Genomic DNA, 21882 nt, shown 5'->3' with positions numbered 1-21882 from the left:
GTTCTCATAACAGTATTTGTACCTGTCTCATCCATTTCATTTCTATTTTGTTTAATGGTTGGGGAAACATCTCCTCTTTAAGACTAAGATGAGAGCAAGGATGCTGGGTTTTTTTTATCTTTTTATCTCTATCAGTGGCTAGCATGGTCTTTTGTATAAACATCATAGGCAAATGGCTGATGCCAGACCTTGGGCAGGATGCCAGGGGGCTTTGCTCTAGAGAAGGATTGGAAGACAGAAGATGTTCACTTCCTCCTTTCTGTGGTTCTGAAATCATTATTCTCACCCCTCATGGTCCTAAAACAATACTTTCAAGGGCAGCTAGGCAGCACGGTGAATAGAGTTACAGGTCAGGAGTTGGGAGGACTTGGGTTCAAATCTGACCTCAGACACTTCCTACCTGTGTGACTTTAGGCAAGTCATTTAACCCCAATTGCCTAGCCCTTTTGCTTTCGAATCTATATTTGGTTATAGATGAAGGGGAAAATACCTTCTATAAGTACCGAAAGAAAAGATAGACCCTAGAAGAGGGTAAGTAAAAAGGCTCATTGGCCAAAGGAAGTCTGGGGAGGGAAGGAAACAGGGAAATGACATGCATTTTTTAATAATTTATTTTCCCAATGACATGCAACAACAATTTTCAATATACATTTTCTGAAATTATATGACCCAAATTGTCTCCCTCCCTCCCTTCTCTGGAGATGGCAAGCAATTTGATCTGGGTTGTACATGAATTTTCATACAAAACTTACTTCCATATTGGTCATTGTTGTGAAAGAGTACCAAAAGATCAAAATAAAAACACAAACTAAAGTGGAAAATAGTATGCTTTCTCTGCCTTCTAACTCCAACAGTTCATGATCTGGAGGTGGACAGCATTCTTTGTCAAGTCCTTCAGAATAGTCCTGGAACACTGTATTAGTGAGAGTAACTAAGCCTATCACAGTTGATCATCATATAATATTGCTATTAGTGAGGACAATGTTCTCCTGGTTCTGCTTATTTCACTCTGCATCTGTTCATGTAGGTCTTTCTTGCTTTTTCTGAAATCGCACCGTTCATCATTCCTTACAGCAAATAGTATTTCATGACTATCATCTACCACAATTTGTTCAGTTAATGGATATCCCCTCAGTTTCTAATTCTTTCCCACCACAAAAAGATCTGATATAAATGAAATTAGCTTGTAAAAACCCTTACTCTGTGCCAGGCACTGTGCTAAGTGCTCTACAAATATTATCTCATTTCATACAACCATCTTGGGAAGTAGATGTTGTAGTTGAGGAAACTGAGGCAGGCAGAAATTAGATGTCTTGTCCAGATTCACATAGCTGGTAACTGTGAACAGATTAGAACTCAAGTATTCTGAACTCGAAGCCCAGCGTTCTATCCACAGAATCATCTGGGCTGCTCTCTCAATCCCTTTTAAATGCCCACTTTTAATTGCCTTTCCTAGAATTTGCCTATCTTCCCCATCAAAGCTTGTAGGGACACCACCTAGACTTTCTGGGGAGATGGTCCCAACAACCCTTCTTCAGATGCCAGGACTCCTAGTTCTGATTCTGCTAGCAAGTGTGTTGAATTTAGGAATTTGAAAAATCGCAATTTTTGTTTTGACATCCCTTTCCCTTTTGCATTTGTATTAGGATTCTACCGTGAATTGACAGACTTTTATTTAAAGGTAAAATAATTCCTTTTCTAATATCCATTTACATGACGCCCTTAAATTCCGGGCTACTGATCACTAAAATAAATACAAGCTCACTGCTGCTCCCAAACCAGCAACACGTTTAATCTTATTAGCTCTGTTGAGAATGACTTTTTAGAGGTAATGGCAACAGACGAGCCCTGATGTGTTCAGACAGAGTAGCAATAAATGTCAAGAAGGTATTCTCCTTTGCAGGACAGTGGCACTCTACTTCAAGAAATTATGTTTGTGTCGAAATCTATGAAACCAAGAAAAGCACAACCATACGAACTTGATTGAGGAAATAAAAGTGATATTTTTATGGAAACATACAACAGTCCATACAACTTGTTGAAAGATATGAACAATGCAGATGCCAACTACCAGATTATACACGGGATGAATTGTTACTTTTTAAAAAAATACTGTACGTGATTGAAAAAGCAGGATGATTGTCTATAAAAATGCAAGTGGCCTAAGAGAGATATAGTTTTGTACAAAAGGGCGGCAGGAGAGGTGCATAAATAATGATTAATACAACAGTGGTACTCACCATGAGAACAGTGGTAGAAAAAAAATGTGAAACTTTTTTTGTGAAAGGATGCCTGTGGTCTGCTATTGCCACTAGGATAAAATATTTCTATTTGTTCTATGTATGCTCTAAATATGCTCATTTGGCTTTTAAAAGCCTTTATGGCCTGGCCTCAATCTGTCTTTCCAGCCTCATTGGACATTAATAACCCCACACCCACCCCACCGATATCCACCAACACCACTCTTTAATCCAGACAAGCTGGCCTTCTCTCTGTTCCTCAGAGGGCACTATTTTCTCTCTCTAAACCTTTGCACCAAATGACCTCCCAGACTGGAATGTTTCTTACCTCTAGCTCAGGATTTCTTTTCTTTCCCTTAAAATGTGGCTCAAGTATTATCTTCTATGTAAGAATAATGGACTGAAAACGATTAAATTTAACAGGCATAAATATAAAGTTCTACATATAAGCTTGAAATTGCCAAGTACAGGATTAGGGAAGTCTAGATAGGCAGTAGTTCATGTGAAAAGGTGCTGGGAGTTACAGTTGACAATTCAATATGAACCAATAGTATGATACCTTAACTCCTTAACAAAGTGCTGGAGGAGAGGTAGAAAGGCAGGCACACTAATAAACTGCTGGCAGAGCTATAAATGTGTTCAACCATTTTGGAAATCAATTTGGAATTATAGTAACTAAAATGGCCACACAGTTTGAACCCAGATATTCCCATTTCTAAGTATATACTGCCCCCTACACACACACACAAAGTGGTCCAAGACAGAATGGAAACTAAAATGCATACCAAAATATTTATAGCAGCCTATTTTGTAGTAGCAAAGACATAGAAGCAAAATGCCTATAAAGTGGGAAATAGTTAAACAAATTGTAGCACATGACTGTTAGGATCCTATAACATAAATAACTATAAATACACTGGGCAGCATGGTGATGCCACCAGTAATCCCAGCTACTAGGGAGGCTAAGACTGATATATCTCTTGAACTCAGGAGTTTTATACTACACTGAGCTAAGTTAAATGAGTTTCCTTGCTAAGTCTAGCATTAATATAGTGATTCCTCCAACCCCCCTGCCCTAAAAGCAAGAGACACCATCAAAGTTACCTAAGAAACTGTGAATTAGCCCATGTTGGAATAGGAGTGGGCTAATTAATACCGAGATCAAGTCCGTGAGGAGCCCTTGCACTTGCAGTGTGGTTGAGATAGAGGGATACAAGGAAAGAAAGGAAGACAGAAAAAGAGGGAGGGAAGGAAGGAAGGAAGGAAGGAAGGAAGGAAGGAAGGAAGGAAGGAAGGAAGGAAGGAAGGAAGGAAGGAAGGAAGGAAGGAAGGAAGGAAGGAAGGAAGGAAGGAAGGAAGGAAGGAAGGAAGGAAGGAAGGGAGGAAGGGAGGAAGGGAGGAAGGGAGGAAGGGAGGAAGGGAGGAAGGGAGGAAGGGAGGAAGGGAGGGAGGGAGGGAGGGAGGGAGGGAGGGAGGGAGGGAGGGACAAAAAGTGTATAAAGAGGCCTGAGAAGAGATAAACTGATGCAGAGTAAAGAAAGCAAAAACAGGAAAGCAATAACCCAATGACTATAACAATGTAAATGAAAATAATAAAAATACAGAAACTAAATGCTAATGCTGTATAATCGTAATAATCAAATCTGGCCATGAGATACTCTATTTTCCTTTCTCTGCAGAAGTGGGAGAATATGCAAATAGAATACACTGCATATTGCTGGAATTTATATATGAGCCTGTTTTGTTCAACTGCTCTTTAAAAAAAATTCTGTATTATAAAAAAGCAGTATTATCAAGGGATCTTGATCAATTAAGTTCCCCCAGCTCTATTTTGAAAGTTTAGAATTAGTAAGCAACAAAAATAGTGAAATATTTCAAACTTGATTATATTTACACCTGATAAATGGTGAAATCTTGAGTAGTTCACACTCTGAGCTGCCTATTTATGGATTTTAAAGGGTTAGTTATAGGTAAGAGAGTCCATTTCCAATTTGTAAATGATGTTTAAAAAGTTTTATACCTCATTGCTCCATTAGGAAGTGTGTTTCCTCCATCAAGTGGAACAACAACACCTCTCATCTTTAAAAACTAAATGAGCCAGCTCTGCATATAAATGAATTAGTCATTTCTGAAAGTTGAGAAGAAAGCTAGCTATTAAGAACTCTGCTCTTGAAATTCTTTATATTTTCCCTTGTGCTTCTCGGGGTAGAGGGATTAGGGAGGGGAAACTGGGCAAGAGAGATTTCTCCTCTTCACCCTACTCTTATCCAGCATGGAACCTTTCAGTAGAGACCAGGAAGAGATGTGTCTCCTAAGAGAGATTCCATTCCAGAAGGTGTAACTGCAGAATACAATGAGAAACCCAGGGAAACAAGTGAGGCAATGTCTCCAGCAAAGATATTGTGTTCAGCAGGGAGCAGCTAGAACTTGCAAGGAAGATATTCAGAGCCATAGGGCCCCAAGGGTTGTAAGTCACCCTGACTGCCTGGGTCCCCTAGGTGTACCTCTCTACTTTAATATATGGGTTCTCTCTTACCATTGACACTGTGTATGTTTGTGGAGTGTATTCTGGGTTTATGGGAGGAATGTTTTATACCTACTATTTTTACTATGCCATTTCAATAAATGCCTTGCTTTAAGCTAATTAAATCATCTGACTGACAATTAAAAGTAAACCCACTGGTGGGGGTCTATGAGTTACAGTTTGAGGAGCGTAGCCTCAGAGGACTCTGTAAGTATCAGTTGGAGAGGAGTCGGGCAGTCCAGAGAGCGCACCATGGAAACAAGGGTTAGGTTGCAGAGGAGAATATACTAAAAAATGAAAGGGGTGTAAGAATAAAACATCAACAAAAGAGAAAAAAGTTATTAGTTTGAATCACATGTCCTGATCCAGGGAAATAGTCTCACTAATACTCAGACCACATATGGAATACTGTGTTCTGTTACAGGCACGACATTTAAGAGAAGGACTAACAAACTATAATGTATACCAAGAAAAGTGATTTGGAATGATTTGGAACCAGGCTACATTAAGTAATGAAAGAAGCAACTGTGGTGTTTAGAGAAGGAAAGACTTGAAATAATAGGTGTCTTCAAATATATAAAAACCTACAAGAAAAAAAAACTAAGCTAGGTAGTACAATGAATAGAGGGCTAGGTATCGAGCCAGGGGGACCTGGGTTCAACTCTATCCTTGGATACTTCCTTGTTGTGTGACCTTGAGCAAGTCACTTAACCTCAGTTGCCTAGCCCTTACTGCTCTTCTGCGTTAGAATTGATAGGATGGAAGGTCAGGGTTAAAAACAAAACAAACAAATATTTTTGTATGTATGTCCAAAGGACAGAATTAAGCCAATGGGTACAATGCAGTACATTAAAGGAGATCTTTGGCTTAATGTAAGAAAGACCTTTTATACTCAAAATTTGAGCCTTATAATAATGAAACTTTTATGAAGGAAGGAACTTGTCTAGTTGTCACTGAAAATGTGATGGGAGAAGATGAAAGACCATGCCAGAGTGGCAGAAGGGAATTCAGGAGACAAGTCAGACTAGATGGTTGCTAAATTGCATTCCAAATAGAAAATTCTCTGACTACATCTCATCAAGAGTGGAACGAATGATAACTCCCATATGAATTGTCTATGGAGAAGATTTTTATCTGCTTTGCTTGTCGAATTGAATTATTCTTCACAGAGCCAGGAGCTTTCAATGTCTCTAAAGGGCCATATGTACCTGTTTAAGAATCCATAAAGGGAGAGAAAAATGCTCCTAAATGTCCATTTGTACATGTGAATTGGAGTCATTGCTAGCCTGAGGTAATAGAAAGAGCACTAGGCTGAGATTCAGGACTCTTTCTTGGCTAATTACATAAGTCTGAACAAGCCTTGCTAGGCCTGTTTTCTCATCCGTCAAGTGAAAGTATTGAAAACCATGATCTCGTAAAGTCCCTTCTTCTTCCAGTTCTAATATTGAGAAAGTTTGTTACTCCCAGGTCTCCTTTACTTTAAATTCCCCTTTTAAGAGGGTATTTAATAATACAAGACCAGATAAATACTGCTAAAATGGCACCCGAAAATAAGGCAAAAATATAGTTTTTCAGAATAAAACAACAACTAGCAAAGAAATTTTCAACATTGGAACTGCTTTTAATTTGGACAGGCATAGGTATCTGTGTGAATAAGAAAATAGTCCATTTAAATTCATTTCATGGTGGGTGGTTTTAAAAACAGTGATAAATTTGATGATCATATTTTAGAACTGCTCTGAAAAAATATATATATAAAGATCCTCCATAAACAATACACTGGGAGTGACTATAATGTGTATTTCCTTTTAAGTCCAATAGATAAAGAAAATGTCATTTCTTTTCCTGTTCAAAAATATTGATTTTAGTAGAAACACTGCAGTCAATAGTAAAATGAATTATATACAGAATATATATACATATATTCTATATACAGAAATATACATGCACATAGATGGAGTAGCTATTAAATTATACACCTCTAAATAATACCTAATTCATTTTTAATCACTGAACAAAAAGTCTCTGGTAATGCTCCTTTTCTATGAGCTCCTTAGAAAATTATTTTGCCATTTCTAGAGGGAGTCTTGCAGAAGCAAACGCAGTCTCCTTTGTTCTTCCTTCTTGGGTAATGACCATTTCTTCTTTAGGTACTGAATTTCGATGGCTCCTGATGTTTTAGCCAGTGCCAGACTAAGGAATCTGTTTGTCTTTTCGGGATCACCCAAGACTGTTGCTGTGATGAGCCTAGAATGAGAAAACATTTATTTGTAGCCAGATCAATTATGAGGAGACACACAACACACCTTGTTTCTTTTTTCATTTCCCATGATACCTTTCAGCCCTCTAAACCAAGGAGCAAAATTCTGGAATCATTAACACAAGCATTTATCTTATCTTGTGTATTTATTTATTGCATCTACTATGTGCTGGGCACTATGCTAGGTGCTAGAGCTATACAGGTAAAAATGAAACCATCCCTGGCCTTCAGAGACCTTATTAGTCTATTGGGGGAAATAATATGCACATATAAGCGCATACAAAATAAATACAAGGTTATCTGGGGAATGTGGACACTAGCATAGGGAAGAATCAGGAAAAGTCATTATTCACAAGTGAGGCCTGAGAAAATGGGATCCGACGGGGTTCTTGTGAGAAAAGAGAACATGGGGACAGCCAGGGCAAAGGAAAAGGAAGAGGAAATGGAATAGATTCTGTGTGAGAAGCAACAGGAGAGTAGTTTGACAGTGTGAAAAGGAAGCGTGTAGAAAGTTAGAAAGGTGAGTTGCGGTAGATTGTGAAGGGCTTTAAGGCCAGAGGAGTTTCCCATGGGACCCTAGAGGCAATAGGGAGCTATTATAATTTAATGAACAGGAGTTATATAGTTAGACATGTATGTAAGGGAAATCATTTTGGCAGCAGTGTGGAAGATGGACTGAAGCAGGGGCAGCTCAGGACAGACTGACCAGTCAGGACAGGACCAGTGTAAGAAGTGCTACATTCTTTATGCTGGGTCCCGAGAGTCTTCTTGGATTCTGAGAAATGAGAAATGAAATCAATTTGGCTGTATCCCATTGTGGAACCATCCCAGGAGCTTCAAGCCATTAATTCATACATCCAATAATTTAGTCAAGTGTTTATTCAATAAAATCACTTCAAGTGATTATATTGGGGAGATATGAAGACCTCCAATCCTGTATTTCTAGCTGTCTGATAGGCATCTCCAACTGGCTGTCCTATTAAGACTTCAAATTTAATGTGCCCTAAACAGCAATTCAACTCCACCACCAATAATAAATGAACATTCATTACCCTACCAGATTCAGAATGCAAGAGTAGAATACTGAATCTGGAATCAAAAAACCTGAGTTCAAAAACCCACCACCTGAGAGCCTGGGCAAGTCATTTATCGTCTTTGGGCCTTGTTTTCCAAATCTGTAAAATATAGCTCAAAATCTATGCTGCTTTGATCCCATGGTTCTTCATCTCTTGTCCCCAGACACATATTATTCACTCATAGATGCTAAATCGAGTTAATTCCATTTCCAGTGTCTCTCCCAATCACTACTATGGTTCATGGGTCATGATTTTTCACTTTGACTACTGTCATGGCTTCCTAAGTGATTTCCCTAATTCCAGTCTCTCCTTTCTTGAACTCATCCATCCAACTGCCAAAGTTTCATCCTAAGATTAAGTAAGGCCTGACCAAACCAGTCCCCTCCTCAAATACTCTCAGTGGGTCCTTGAGATAAAACACAATCTCTTTATCATGGCATTCAGAAGTCTCCATAAGCAGTCTTCTAATGGACTTTCCCAACACATTACTCTACTTCACACAATGCTCTTTCTCAGTCTCTTTTACAGAATCTTCATCAAAAGTCAGCCTGCTAACCATGTCCCACAGGGTCCTGCCCTGGATTCTCTTCCCTCTCTAAATTACTTTGCTTGGTGATCTCAACAGCTTCCTGAGATCCAATGATCATGTCTGGGATGACGATTCTCAAATCTACTTAGCCATTCTTAAACTCTCTGCTGGCCTTCAGTCTCAAATCTCCAACTGCCTCCCACTGGACAATCCTGAACTTCATGTCGTCTTGATGTCTTAAACTCATTATCCTTTCCTCCCAAAGACTCCTCACCTTTGCCAGACTTCTTTATTACTTGTGAAAGCACCACTGTCCTACCAGCCCCCCAGACTTCCAACCTAGCTGTCATGTGCAGTTCCTCTCCTATCCAATCTATTGCCAAAGCCTGTCAACTACTTTTGTAAACATCTCTCACATAATACTGCCAACCCCCTGGTGGAGGCTCCCATCTCCTCATACCTAGACTACTGCCATAGCCTGCTGGTCAATCTGCCTGCCTCAAGTCTCCCCCTACTTCAGGCCATCCTACACTCACCCATCAAAGTGATTATCTAAAGCATAGTCCAAATATGTCACTTCTCTACGAACAAGCTCCAGTGGCTTCCTATCCCCTCTATGTTCAGATATAAAATCCTCTTTCTGACATTCAATGCCATTCAAACCTAGTATCTCCCCACACATACCTCAACCTTTCCGGTCCTCTTATGTACACTCACTCCCTGCCATGTGTTCTTTAATCTGGTGACTCCAAGCACTGGCTGTCCCTTATGTCTAGAGTGCTCTCCATCCTCATATCTGCTTCATGGCTTTCTTGGCTTCCTTAAGTACCAGCAAAAATCCCACCCACTAAAGGAAACTTTTCCCAATCCCTCTTAATTCTAGTGTCTTTCCTCTGATGATTATTTCCACTTTATCTTGTACATGGTTCTTTGTACGTGGTTGTTTGCATGTTGTCTCCCCCAATAAACTGTAAGCTCACAAGGGGAGGGGCTGTCTTTTACCTCCTTTGGTTTTGGAAGCACTTAGCATTGAGCCTGGAGCTAAATAGATATTTATTGACTGAGGCAGCTAGGTGGCACAGTAGACAGAAAACTGGGCCTGAAGTTCAAATTGAACCCAAGACACTTACTAACTGTTTGATCTTGGTCAAGTCACTTGACCTCTATTTGCCTTAGTTTCCTTACCTGTAAAATGAAGACAAACAGATAGGTAATAATAACTCTCCCAGGGCTGTTGTGAGGATCAAATGAGATAATATTTGTAAAGTGCTTATAAGGGCCTGGCATGTGTAAGCTATTGTTGTTGGTTGACAAACTCTAAATTCCTTCCAAGTTGAATTGCTCTCTGTTCCCCTCCATCTCTTACCTCCATTCAAAAGTACAAATAAGGTCAGGCATAGATATCCCTTATTGCCTCTGCTTTTCAGAATTCCTACTGCTTACTTCCTTTCATAAGCTCATAGACTTGGAGCTGAAGGGACCTTGGAGGTCCACTTCCCTGATTCTACACATCAGGATAGTTAAGCCCCAAGAGGGGAAGCATCTCAGCTAGTAAGTGGCAGACCCAGGAATCAAACAACATTAATCTGATTCTAAATACAGCCCAAATTTTTTTCCACCATACCTTACACATAAAGTTGAAAATTTTACTTAAATTAAAAATAAGTGATAAAGTTTAAAACTAAATGATGCAGGATCAGACATACTGCATCACTACAAAACAAAACTTTTATTATTCATTCTACAAGGACAAAAATACTTTTAAAGATAAACTCCATAAGCTATAGACAGTTCTTGCTTTATATAAATTTGCATTATGCAGATTTGATGTTCTGGCTCCAGGTATCTATATTCCTTCCTATTAAAAGCCAGCTTTGCATGTAAAAGGAAAAATAACTTGCAAAGGAACAGATTCACTAACCTAGACAAAGTATTTCCTAGCACAAGAGTTACTGGTTTCAAAACCTGAAGAGTGCAAGAGTTGTAAAATCTTTCAACAGCTCTCATATCCCTCCTCTTTTCTTCTAGCATTATTAGAGAAAGGTGATCTGCATTCCGTGGCCTATCCTGTCTAAGTATGACAATAACACAGCTATCCACTTTATTCTTCTAGGTCTGATAAAATTTAAAAAAAAAAGAAAAAGAAAAAAGAAAACCAAAAGTAACTAATTTGCCCAAGATTAGCCTAAGCCAGAAACAAATTAGCTTAGAATGAAATTATCCTTCAAGATCCTGATTTTCACAGCTCTGTTGCCATCTCCCAGGTAAAGTTTTCTCAGTTGGTAGTGCTTTCTGCCTTCTTAGTTTAGTACTTATTGAGCTGTTTCTCTGTTGAGTCCAACTCTTCACAACTCCTTTTTCTTGGCAAATATACTGAAAAATTTGTCATTCCTTTTCCAGATCATTTTACAGATGAGGAAATTGAGGTAAACAGGGTAAAGGGACTTTTCCAGGGTCACACAGATGGTAAGTATTTAAGACCAGATTTGAATACAGGTCCTCTTGCCTCCAGGGCTAGCACTATCCACTACACTACTTACCTGCCCAAACTTAGCACATATTATCTTAAAGATATATGTGTGGTATATGGTATATTTCTATTAGTGACATCCAAGAGCAGAGACAGCTTGGTTTCCCATGTCTGCTGTTTTATGATGACTTAAAAACATTATATGTCATTCCTAACTGTGTGACCGTGGACAAGTCACTTGACCCCAACTGCCTAGTCCTTACCATTCTTCTGCCTTAGAACTGATACTAAGAATCTATTTTAAGACAGAAGGTAAGCTTTGTTTGTTTGCTTGCTTGCTTACTTGTTTGTTTTTAAAGAAAGGAAAAAGGAAATACTAGATGCTAATAAATGCTTTTCTGAATTGTAATTACTAAGATAGACTTGGTCTTTGCCCTGAAAGACTTAGAATCTAGATAAAAACTATCACTAAGCACTGAAGGATTAAATTATGACAGACTATAAAATAAAAATATTAGTACTATTGTCAATGGTATCTAAGAAAGTGTGCTAGATCTGGAGTTAAAGGACCCAATTTCAAATCCCAGTTCTGCTACTTCCTGTGTGACCTTGGTCAAATGATTTCCCTTCTGTGGGCCTGTTTCCTCATCTATAAAGTAAGGTTAAACTTGATGGCCTCTGAAGTCCCTTCCAGCTCCAAATCTATGATCCAGCAACTCTAGAAGTAAGATGAATCTACAGAAAATCAAATGCTCTAAGTTTTCAGAAAGGACACCTAGATGAGGCTCACAGTATGTCAATAGGTAGAAAGGGTAGGGTGGAATTCCATGAAGAATAAGTAGCATTAGAAAAGGCACAGAGGAAATAAAGAGCAAGATATGTAGGAATAATGGCAAAAAATCCCAATAGTAATTCCTTCTTTCCAAACCTCAAAGCCCTTCTTTATCATTCCCCACTCCTCTCCTCCTTCATGCCTTCAAGGATGTAGTGCCTTAGATCCCCTCCCTTTTCTTCTAGGAGATTCTGCCTTTAAACATTTTCTCTTTCTCACATCACCAGTCTTATCTACTGACTCTTTCCCTGCTGCCTATGAACATGCCCAGATCTCCCTCATACTTAATAAGTTTTCATTTAATTCTACAATCCCCTCTCAAGCCACCACCCAAAGCTACTACCCTTTCTAGTTCTCTGACTTTTCTTTTTGCCTTTCTCAGTTAAACTTGAAAGTCATTTGTCATTACTGTCTTGTTTCCTCATGTAATACTCCTTAACTCTATAATTTGGTTTCTGATGCTATCACTCTCTTTCTGTGATGGTCTTTTTTTTCAGTCCTCTTTGTACTTGATATCTCTGTACTTTCTACTATAGGACCAACATTCCTCCTGATAATTTCTTCTCCTTTCCTTTGGCAACATTACTCTCTCCTGGTTTTCCTCATACCTGTAAAACCACTTCAGAAAGGTGCTGACCTAGGTTTTCTTATCTTTCTGCATTCTGTCTTGGTGATCTCATCAACTCCCACTGATTCAATTATTATCCTTATGCAGATAATTCTGAAATCTACACATACAGCTCTAAACTATCCTCTGAATCCAGTATCAACTTCCCACTCAATATCTCCATCCATGTATCCAAGTCAGTAAGACCTCATTTCAAATTGTGTCAGACGCTTAAATGGTTGTGTGAGTTCAAAAAAATCATTTAACTTCTCTCAATCTGTTTCTTCCTCTGTAATATAGGGCTAATACTGGCACCTACTTTACAGAAGAATTGTGAGGACTGAATGAAGTTTATATATATATATATATAAAATGCTGTATAAATGCTAGCTACTCGCATTATATTGTTGTTGAACTCAACATGTCAATAGCAGAGCTCATTTCATTTCCCCATGTGTGATGACTTCCTCACTATCCTTCTAACTACCCAGGTTCACTATCTTGAAGTCATCCTTGATTATTCCCTCTTCCTCCCCTGCTCCCCCCCCCCTTCGATGCAGTTAGCTCCAAGTCTTATAATTCTGCCTCTAAATTTCTTGCATCATTCTCCTCATCCAGATGATCATATGTCACATACTCATGCCCTTATCATCTCTTCCTGGAATATTATAATGGCCTCCAAACTGGTTTTTCTACTTCCATTTTTTACCTTCTTCTATCTATAGTCCACATAAATACTATATTAGTATCTCTAAGATATAATGACCCATGCTACTACCATACTAAACATTTTAATGACTCCTCTTGCCTTTAGGAACTTCCAACTCTATACAATCTGGCTCCAACTTGCATTTCGAGACATTTCACATTGTTTCCTTCATCTATTCCATGTTCAAGCCCAAACTTGCCTTTTCTTTAAACCAACATTCCATCTCCTATTTCTAGGCTTTTTCCCATTATGCCTTACAAGCACTACCTCTTCCCTTCTGCTTTTCAATATTCTAAGATTTCTTTAGGACTCACTTAGGGAACCCCTTCCTCTAGGAATCTCTTCCCTACTTTCTTCATAAGGTGTTCTTTCCATCTTTTAATTATCTTGTATTTCCTTATTTGTGTACATGTTGTGATGTTATTCCAGTCTCATTAGAATATAAGCCCTTTGAGAAGGCAAAGACCATTTTGGTTTTGTCTCTGAAAGTTCCAAGCCCAGGAAACAACTTTGCACAAAGAATACACTAAGTCAAACTTATTAGAATTAATTGGATTGTAATGCAGAGTACATACAGGACAGTAATAAAAGATTGGGCAGAAAAAGGTAAATTGGAATCAGAAGATGAAGAAATTTGAAAGCTAGATGAAGGAATATGTCCCTGAAAGCAGTGAAGGACCACTGATATAAAGACAAACATAGTAAGATGTTCATATAAACCTCACTGATTTGATGACTCTCAGGAAAAGGTAATGCATTACAATGTTGTATACTTAGCGTTGAGTGTGAGTAAGGTAAAGGGATAAAATGAGATAAAAGGAAATGAGATAAAAGGAAAGAAACCAAGATTATAATATAGTGTCAGATCAAAAGTACTATTTAACAATGAAAGGCTACTTGAGAGAGAAAGGCCCTTAAAAGGTCAAATTGTCAACCACTCTAAATAAGTCAAATATAATTGTTTCTCTGTTTTTAAAGACCACAGAAAGAAATATCCCCCTGCTATCAATGCTATATTAATTAATTCCATTATCAAATGTTGTGAAGAGTAAGAGTAAGAGTTCTTTCCTAGGCCTAAACTAAATCTCTTCTTCAATTTAAGCTATGTTCCTCTTGTTCTGTTCTCATTGAAGCTGGAGTTGTTTTCTGGCATATTCTATACAATATTGCTTCTTATAACTGAGTCCTTGTTTTTATTACCAATCTTCCCTGAAAAGAAAAATATGTAATGAAAGGTGTGGAATTAGCTGTTAATAAAGAATAATCACTATTGCCAAAAACAGAACCATCAATAATTATTGACCCATAGGCTTGCTTTCCCATCTATGCAAATTTTTGAGAATAATTTACATGCAAAAAAATTTCTGCTAATTTGTATCTTCAACTTTATAAATTTATTCTATAACTGAATGGCATTTAGTACTGCCAAAAAAGCTCAGTTCTTACCATTTGGTTTTTTTGTTCAAATAGGATCCCAGAAGTCACAGTCAGATACAAAAACTTAAAAGCTCTGAGGCACTAGCATGGAATCTTTTCCTACTAATAGGGGAATTAAGAGAGAGAATGAGGAATCCTCTTCTCCAGATGATGCATCACAGACTAGAGTGGAAGGGAGAATGGAGTCATCTCTCTTCTGCAGAGTAGCAGAAAGAAGGATGGAGGATTTCTTTCAAGAAAGTAGCAAGATGGAAGGAAAGGGTGAAAATGATCTTCCACAGTTGGAATTCTATATTCATTTTCTGATAGGAAAAAATGGAAACTTATATAATTATCTAACTATATTAAATAGTATGTACTGGACTAGCTGGGAACTTAGCCACATCTTTTATGTTGTTTCTATAGAAAAATATAGCCTGATTTCTAAAACATTTATAGTAGGGTCTCTGTATCCACTGGGATTCCAAGACCCATCACCAATGGCTGAAATGCTGAAATGAGGATATAAGAGAACATCTTCCAACCCCTACATATATGTGTTCTCTCTTTCCACTTCTGCCCTTCAGATTGGTGTTCCACAGCTTACCCATCACCACCAAATAAAACCTTTAAAAAGTGAACTTTGAAGGTGGACTTGTGCAGCAGCAGGGGCAGATTTCCAGCACTTCAGGCTCACTGCAGGTAACTAAGACCATGGAAAGAGAAATCATGGATAAGGGAGCTTAGTGTACTCACAAATAAACTGTTGGGAAATTTGTAAATTAAAGAGTAAGTGTACACATAACACTCATTTCTGTGTATCATATTCTGGACTCTAGTCTTCATTTTTCCGTAAGTTAGAAGTACTAGAGCCATAACAGATACAGTTTCAACTTTTCAAATCTCCAGTATTATTTAACATTTTAGGACATTTTTCCTTTATCTGTTTCTTCTTTGTTCCTTTGCTAATTAAAACCAAGTATGCCATTTTTAGCAGTATGTTATTTAGTCATGGATTAAATTTACCATGTTGGCAAAATGTATAGGGAACACAAAGAGTTTATCTTTTTCTATGTATAGAATACTGGGGGGAGGAAAGTTCTTGCATTTAACTGGAAATAATTAAAATACTCACCTTATATCTAACCTTGTTTTCTCATTCCATCACTTCATAATCCCTAACAATATGCTTTAAATTTCTTCAGAAACAACCATTTGTCCCCATATGGCCCACCAGAAATGGAAAAAGGTTCCAGAAGTCTCCTTAGCCATCTGTCATGTCTTAAACACATGCCCTGGAAAGGCAGCAGGTCTCTCTATCTTTACGGTCAATCATGTACCCCTCAGCCAGGAGACACCAGCCATGAGTATTCAACTCTCTATCTATTGACCCTTACCTGATAATCATCATCACCACTTATAAATGCTAATCCACATTCCTTGGATACATAGCATTTCCTTCCTTTCAGAGTTTCCCTACTCTATCCTTACTTTTATGGAAAAAAGCTTCAAGAGTCAGTTGCTTAATTCCAAGTGTTCAGGAATCATTCCTGCCTTTGTTTTGTCCACTTCCTCAGCCTTCAATCTAGTACAACTCAGGATTCCCTTGTATCTCCTCAGATTCTTTTTTATTTGTTTTTACCTTGAATCCTTTTGTTCATTTTATAAGAGAATGTATTGAAGTTAAGTGGCATTTAAAACATCACAAAGTAAGGCACATAAATGAAACAATGAATACGCTAAAGCTTTCTGCAAGAATACTTATAAACCATGGCCATAACTTGCAAATAGAATATGCAGAAAAGTTTATTGTGTTGCTATCCCTAAATGCAATACCCACTAAATAAATATAGAATAATGAATGCATTTAAATTCCTCAAAAGCTGAAATTTATGTTCTTAACCTTACTTTTCCCTAAGATGCACTGACATCAACTAACCTCAAGCTTACATTTATTCTTAGAATATTAAGTATGTCTAATATCAAAATAACCTGGAATTTAACCAACTATGAACAATAATTACTTTTTAAAAGGAGGAACTTATTGGATGTGATCTAAATACAGGAAGCCTTTCAGAATCCACAACATTTCGATTTGGTCTCATAATTTCATTGAAATTGCAAAAGAAAAAGAAAAATTATAGGATCACAGGCTGGCCATCACAGATCTCATGCAAAGAAATGCTTCTTATAGTCCATTATGAACTGTGTCAGACTTACCTGTCTGGAGAGATGAATTGTTTAGCTACGGGTCCCAGATCATTTTCTAATAGGTCCCAAATGTAAATGTTGGATACATCATCCTGAACCAAAAACACAGCAGGTCTTGTCTGTGTCCACTTTAAGGCAAGAATTGCCTGGCCCTTTGTACTGTTATTCCACTGACAAATTGGATATTCAGAAGTTAGCTGATGTAGTCTAATGCTTCCATCTGAACAGCCAGCCTATAAGATGGAAAGGAAAAAGTAAATAACTAGGCTAACTAAAAATATACAAATCATAAAAATGACACTATTGGGAAAGGTATGATAAATTGCACTGTTAAAATAGCTGTTAATTGCTAATAAAAGTTGAGGTGTTAGCTATTAGTATATAGGCTATCAAAGTTGCTTTTAGAATAGCCAACTATTTTTAAAATATCATATATCTGTTCTACCCATTTGCCATGAGACCCAAATTAAAATCTCCACAGAAGCAAAATCCACTAATTTAACAACCCTCAAAGCCCCAAAAGAACAGCCTAAAACTGAGGAGTTATAATTCCTTTTGGCTAATATAACATGAATCAAAAGTCCCTTGAAAAATTATAAGATTGATTTCATTAATTTTATTTCAAATCCTTTCCAAAAGGAAAATATATACAATGGCTAAAAGCAAATCTGCACATATATCTATATTTAGAAAACAAGAGGCAAAAATTTGAAAAGCATAAGCTATTGTGTATCAACAGTTAAAATTTCAACAAAAATTGTTTCATCATTATAACCTCAGATAATTTAAGCAGATCTACTTTTCTGTATCTGTATTTATCACTTCCTTAACAGCTTAGTTAAATGAAGTGTTTTAACACCAAGATAATTCTCATATTATCTTTAAAAATTGTTCTTATTAGTATTATTAGTAAGTTTTTTTTTAATTAAAGCTTTTGCAGAATATGCATGGTTAGGTAATATGAATGAAATTAGGCAACTTCTTCAAGGAAAAGAGAAAAAAATGGTCCCTAATTTTTTCTTACTGATCCTAGGTTGTTCTACCAAAATAATAATAAATTCTGAATTTAACTAAAAAGATAACAATATTATAATAATAAATTCATATTCTTGATTAGAAAAAAGTTAAACAGAAACAAAAGAAATATTATAGAACCATCAGTATGATTACATTTAGATTATTCTCCTTGAACAATAATCCTGGGAGGCAGAGTCAAGATGGGGGACTTAAAAAGCAAAAGTTCAGACCTCCACAAACCCTTTCTTACCAAATCAAAAACTCAATGCTTTGAGGGGACTGAAAACCAAATCTAACAACAGGACAGAACTACGGAACCCTTCTGCTGGACTCAACTTAAAAGGTACACCCCCTAAAAAAAGCCTGAACTCTAGAACACATGGGTTTAAGGAAAAGGAAAAAAGAAGATCCCAGGACCCCTCCACCACCTACAGTGCTGAGCCTCCAGCAGTGGCTGGAATTTCAGGGCAGGCAAGGGCGCTAGTCTTGAGGAAGTACCTTGCTGGCAAAGTTGTGCCAGGCTTAGGGCATTGAACACAGGTGGCACAGAGGCAGCTAGAGGAGAAGCACAGAGCAGGCAACCTAGTTGCAGCCAAGATGCCCCATCTTGCTCCCCCCCCCTTTCAGGAGGTTTTAGCCTCAGGGCACAGCCAGCTTTACAGATCAACTCCACCCTGGCTCAGTCTCATCAATAGGGCAGATAAGAAGCCTTCAGAAGGCAGGGAAGCTCAAGCTTCAACACCCCTCCCCCACAGACTGATCTGAGAGCCTTGCTGACTAAGCAACAAACTACAGGCAACAACCCTGATAATAGTTTGGGAAGTCCAGCTCCTTTTTAGCTTCTGCTGGCAGCTGGGGAAGATCTGACTAACCTGATCAATCACCAGAACAGAGAAGAAGCCCCTTCAGGACAGAACAGACCAAACCCACAGAACCAACACATAATGAGAGGAACAAGACAACAGGCAACTACAGGGGAAAACGAAGGGGCAAATATGAGTAAACAACAGAAAAAGAAAAAAGAAATTACAAGCAGCAGCTTCTATCCAGACAATGAACAAAGAGCAAATGAAACAGAGGAGGATCAAGGAGCAGCAAGAAAAAACACAGGAACTCAAGTGAATTGGACACAAGTTTTGGAAGAACTCCAAATACAATTCAAAAAATAATTAAGAGAGGCTAAAGACAACTGGGAAAGGAACTTAAAAAGTAAAATAAGTCATCTGGAAACAGAAAAGAGTGTCTTGAAAGCCAAAACTAACCAGCTTGAAAATAAGGCAAAGGAGATGAAAGATCAGAAGGGGAAGGACCACCAAAAAGCCAGGAATGAAATTCAGTCTTTAAAAACTAGAATCCAACAACTAGAAGCAAATGACTTCACAAGGCAGCTGGAAGCTATAAAACAAAATCACAAGAATGAAAAAATTGAGAAAAATATAAAACACCTCATCTACAAAATGGAAAATATAAAAAAGAGGTCCAAGAGAAACAACTTGAACGCATAATCCTTAATTCTCTAAAATATCATTTGCTGTTTTGAGGAAGGGGCACTGAACAAAGAAGGCCTTATTTAATGAGGAACTTATTTGTTTCAACTCCAAAGACAAAAAAAAAAAGATTACTAATAGAACAATGCACTGTTTGGAGTGATTATAAATTCATGTTAGGATTAAGAAAGAACCTGGTCATTCAAACTGTATATTCTTTAGTACATGCTTCTTGTAATTGGATAGCAACATTGGGGAAAGGATTATAATTGAGAAGCAAGGAAGTGCAAGAAAAGTGCAAGAAAATAGCATAAATTGCTATTCATTTCAATTCAATAAGCTATTTTAAACTAAAAATTTAAGACACTACAAGTAGTAAAAAGCTAAAGGAAAAGGGGATAATCAAAAGGTAATTTCATGGGGGTAGTTTACCACTCTTCTGCCTCAGAACCAATATACAGTACTGATTCTAAAATGAAATGTGAGGGTTTGGTTTTTTTTAAGAGGCAATTTTACTGTTTTGTAAGAGATAATCAAAGGGAAATTTCACAGGAAAAAACTTCGTACATTTAATTATATGTTGTACTTCGAAACTATAAGAATTTGTGATTTCATCTGCCCAGGGCAAAACTCTATCACTCCATCCCTTGGAGAATGAACTTTATGGACCAAGAAGAATAATCTGTAGCTAGCCTTCTAACAATGAGGGCACCCTTTGGTTGGTGCCATGACTTAAGATCACACTGCTCATTTTCCAGACCCTTGGTAACTTCCCGCCTCCCACAATGAAGCACTGATAAAAGATCTTCAGCTTTTAAACTTAGAAGTTAATAATTTTTTAATCTCACAGTTTTCCTAGAAATCCTAATTATTAACCTCCTATTTGTTTAAAGAATAAGCAAAATATTTGCAAGTGTCATGTTCCCCAAATGGAATATAAAATCCAGTAGGAATAGTACATTAAAAAAGAAACTTTCATACCAAAAACATTGGATCTCCAAATGGTGAAAAATCAATCACGGTAACTTTCACTGGTCTTTCTTCACGTTGCTGGGGTTTGAACAGTTTTGGGGAAACTTTAGAATCATGTCTTGCACCATGACTTATGACACCCTATTGATATGAAGAAACTGATGATAACTAAGGTAGACAGATGATAGATCACTAAAGTAGACAAACATGATTAGGTAACGATATTCTAATTTAATCAAAAACATGTTAGTACCTATTATACATCGGCCACCGTACTAAATGCTGTCAATTTTTTTTAAAGTTAAGTAATTCCCAGTCTGAAGGGATTTACATTATATGAGGGGAAACAATATATATGAACATATGTAAGACTCACATAATACAGATACAATAATCTTGGTGGAGGGGGAGGCACTAAGAGCTGAAGGGAGAACAGGAAAAGCTTCCTGGAGAAAACAGAATTTAAAGTGAGTCTTGAAATACAGCAGGATTCTGCAAAGTGGGTACGAAGTGGGAGTGAATATAATGTGATCGATGTGGTCAATGTGATAATGTCACAAATAAGAAATAGCCAGGCTAGAAGGCAGTAATATATAATGAGGCTGGAATTGTAGGATTAGGCCAAGGTTCAATTACCTTTACATGCCAGAGAAAGGAGTTCTGATTTGATCCTAGTGGTAAAGGAGAGTCACTGGAGTTTATGGGGTAAATTAGTCAGATCTGCACTTGGAAAATTGCTCTGGAAGCTGGGGATGATAGATTAGAACAGGTAAAGACCTGAATCGGGGAAATTAATTAGAAGGCTATTGCTTCTTAGTTGTATGACCCTGGGCAAGTCTCTTACCCCACATTGCCTAGACCTTACTGCTCTTCTGTCTTGGTACCAACATACAGCATTAATTCTAAGATGGAAGATAAGAGTTTTTTATTTTGTTTTTAAAGTGCTGGCAAGAGGTGATGAGGACATAAAATAGGGTAATGTTTATGGCCTCCTCTTTTCTTTCTGAAATCTCTCACTTGTTGACTTCATCAGCCCACAAAGATCATCTATGATCCATATATCCAGCTCTAGTCTATTCTGGAAATAGTGAACGTGTTAATTTAATGAGGAAAAATAATTTACTAAATCACACTGAAAATATGAAATGATTTTTAAAGATACTTTGGGAAAATTCTGGGAAATAAAATGGATCAGTTATAAAAGGAAATCTTATATATTACTTACCATATCCGTACCAATAACAAAACGATTAGGATCTGAAGGCAAAAACTTCACAGTCAGAGTCTGCATAGTCCCCAAATTTGTGTTACTTTTAGAAGAAAAGCTAAGAAAATACAATAGAAAAGAAATGTGAATAGATTTTGTCTTTTAAAAACCTCAAGGAGATATAAATAGCATTAACATTGCATTAAATATTTGGCATAGGCATTTATTTCAGAGTTAGATTACAGAGAGGAAAAATCTGCTTATTTTTCTTCATGGAAATCGACCTAGTTGCTATAACAGTGGGGGGAAGAGTTAAAAAGTTTAG

At 37.4% G+C, this 21882-nt stretch overlaps 1 protein-coding gene across 8 annotated transcripts in view; it reads right to left on the bottom strand.

Annotated features, from left to right (window-relative positions):
- Positions 1-6364: 6364 nt before the first annotated feature.
- DYNC2I1 (dynein 2 intermediate chain 1) overlaps positions 6365-21882 on the bottom strand; it is a 122962-nt gene continuing 107444 nt past the window's right edge. For all 8 annotated transcript variants that reach the window (XM_056799983.1, XM_056799984.1, XM_056799982.1 and 5 more), the window contains 4 exons: positions 21576-21675; positions 20360-20491; positions 16884-17107; positions 6365-7011 (listed from right to left, as the gene is read on the bottom strand). In XM_056799983.1, the coding sequence (XP_056655961.1) occupies positions 6840-7011; positions 16884-17107; positions 20360-20491; positions 21576-21675 (628 nt within the window). In that variant the 3' untranslated portion in view covers positions 6365-6839. The remainder of the gene's footprint in view (positions 7012-16883; positions 17108-20359; positions 20492-21575; positions 21676-21882) is intronic.

Source organism: Monodelphis domestica, chromosome 5 (assembly GCF_027887165.1).
Source record: "Monodelphis domestica isolate mMonDom1 chromosome 5, mMonDom1.pri, whole genome shotgun sequence".
NCBI lineage: Eukaryota > Metazoa > Chordata > Mammalia > Didelphimorphia > Didelphidae > Monodelphis > Monodelphis domestica.
This window is presented reverse-complemented; position numbering and strand designations above follow the sequence as displayed.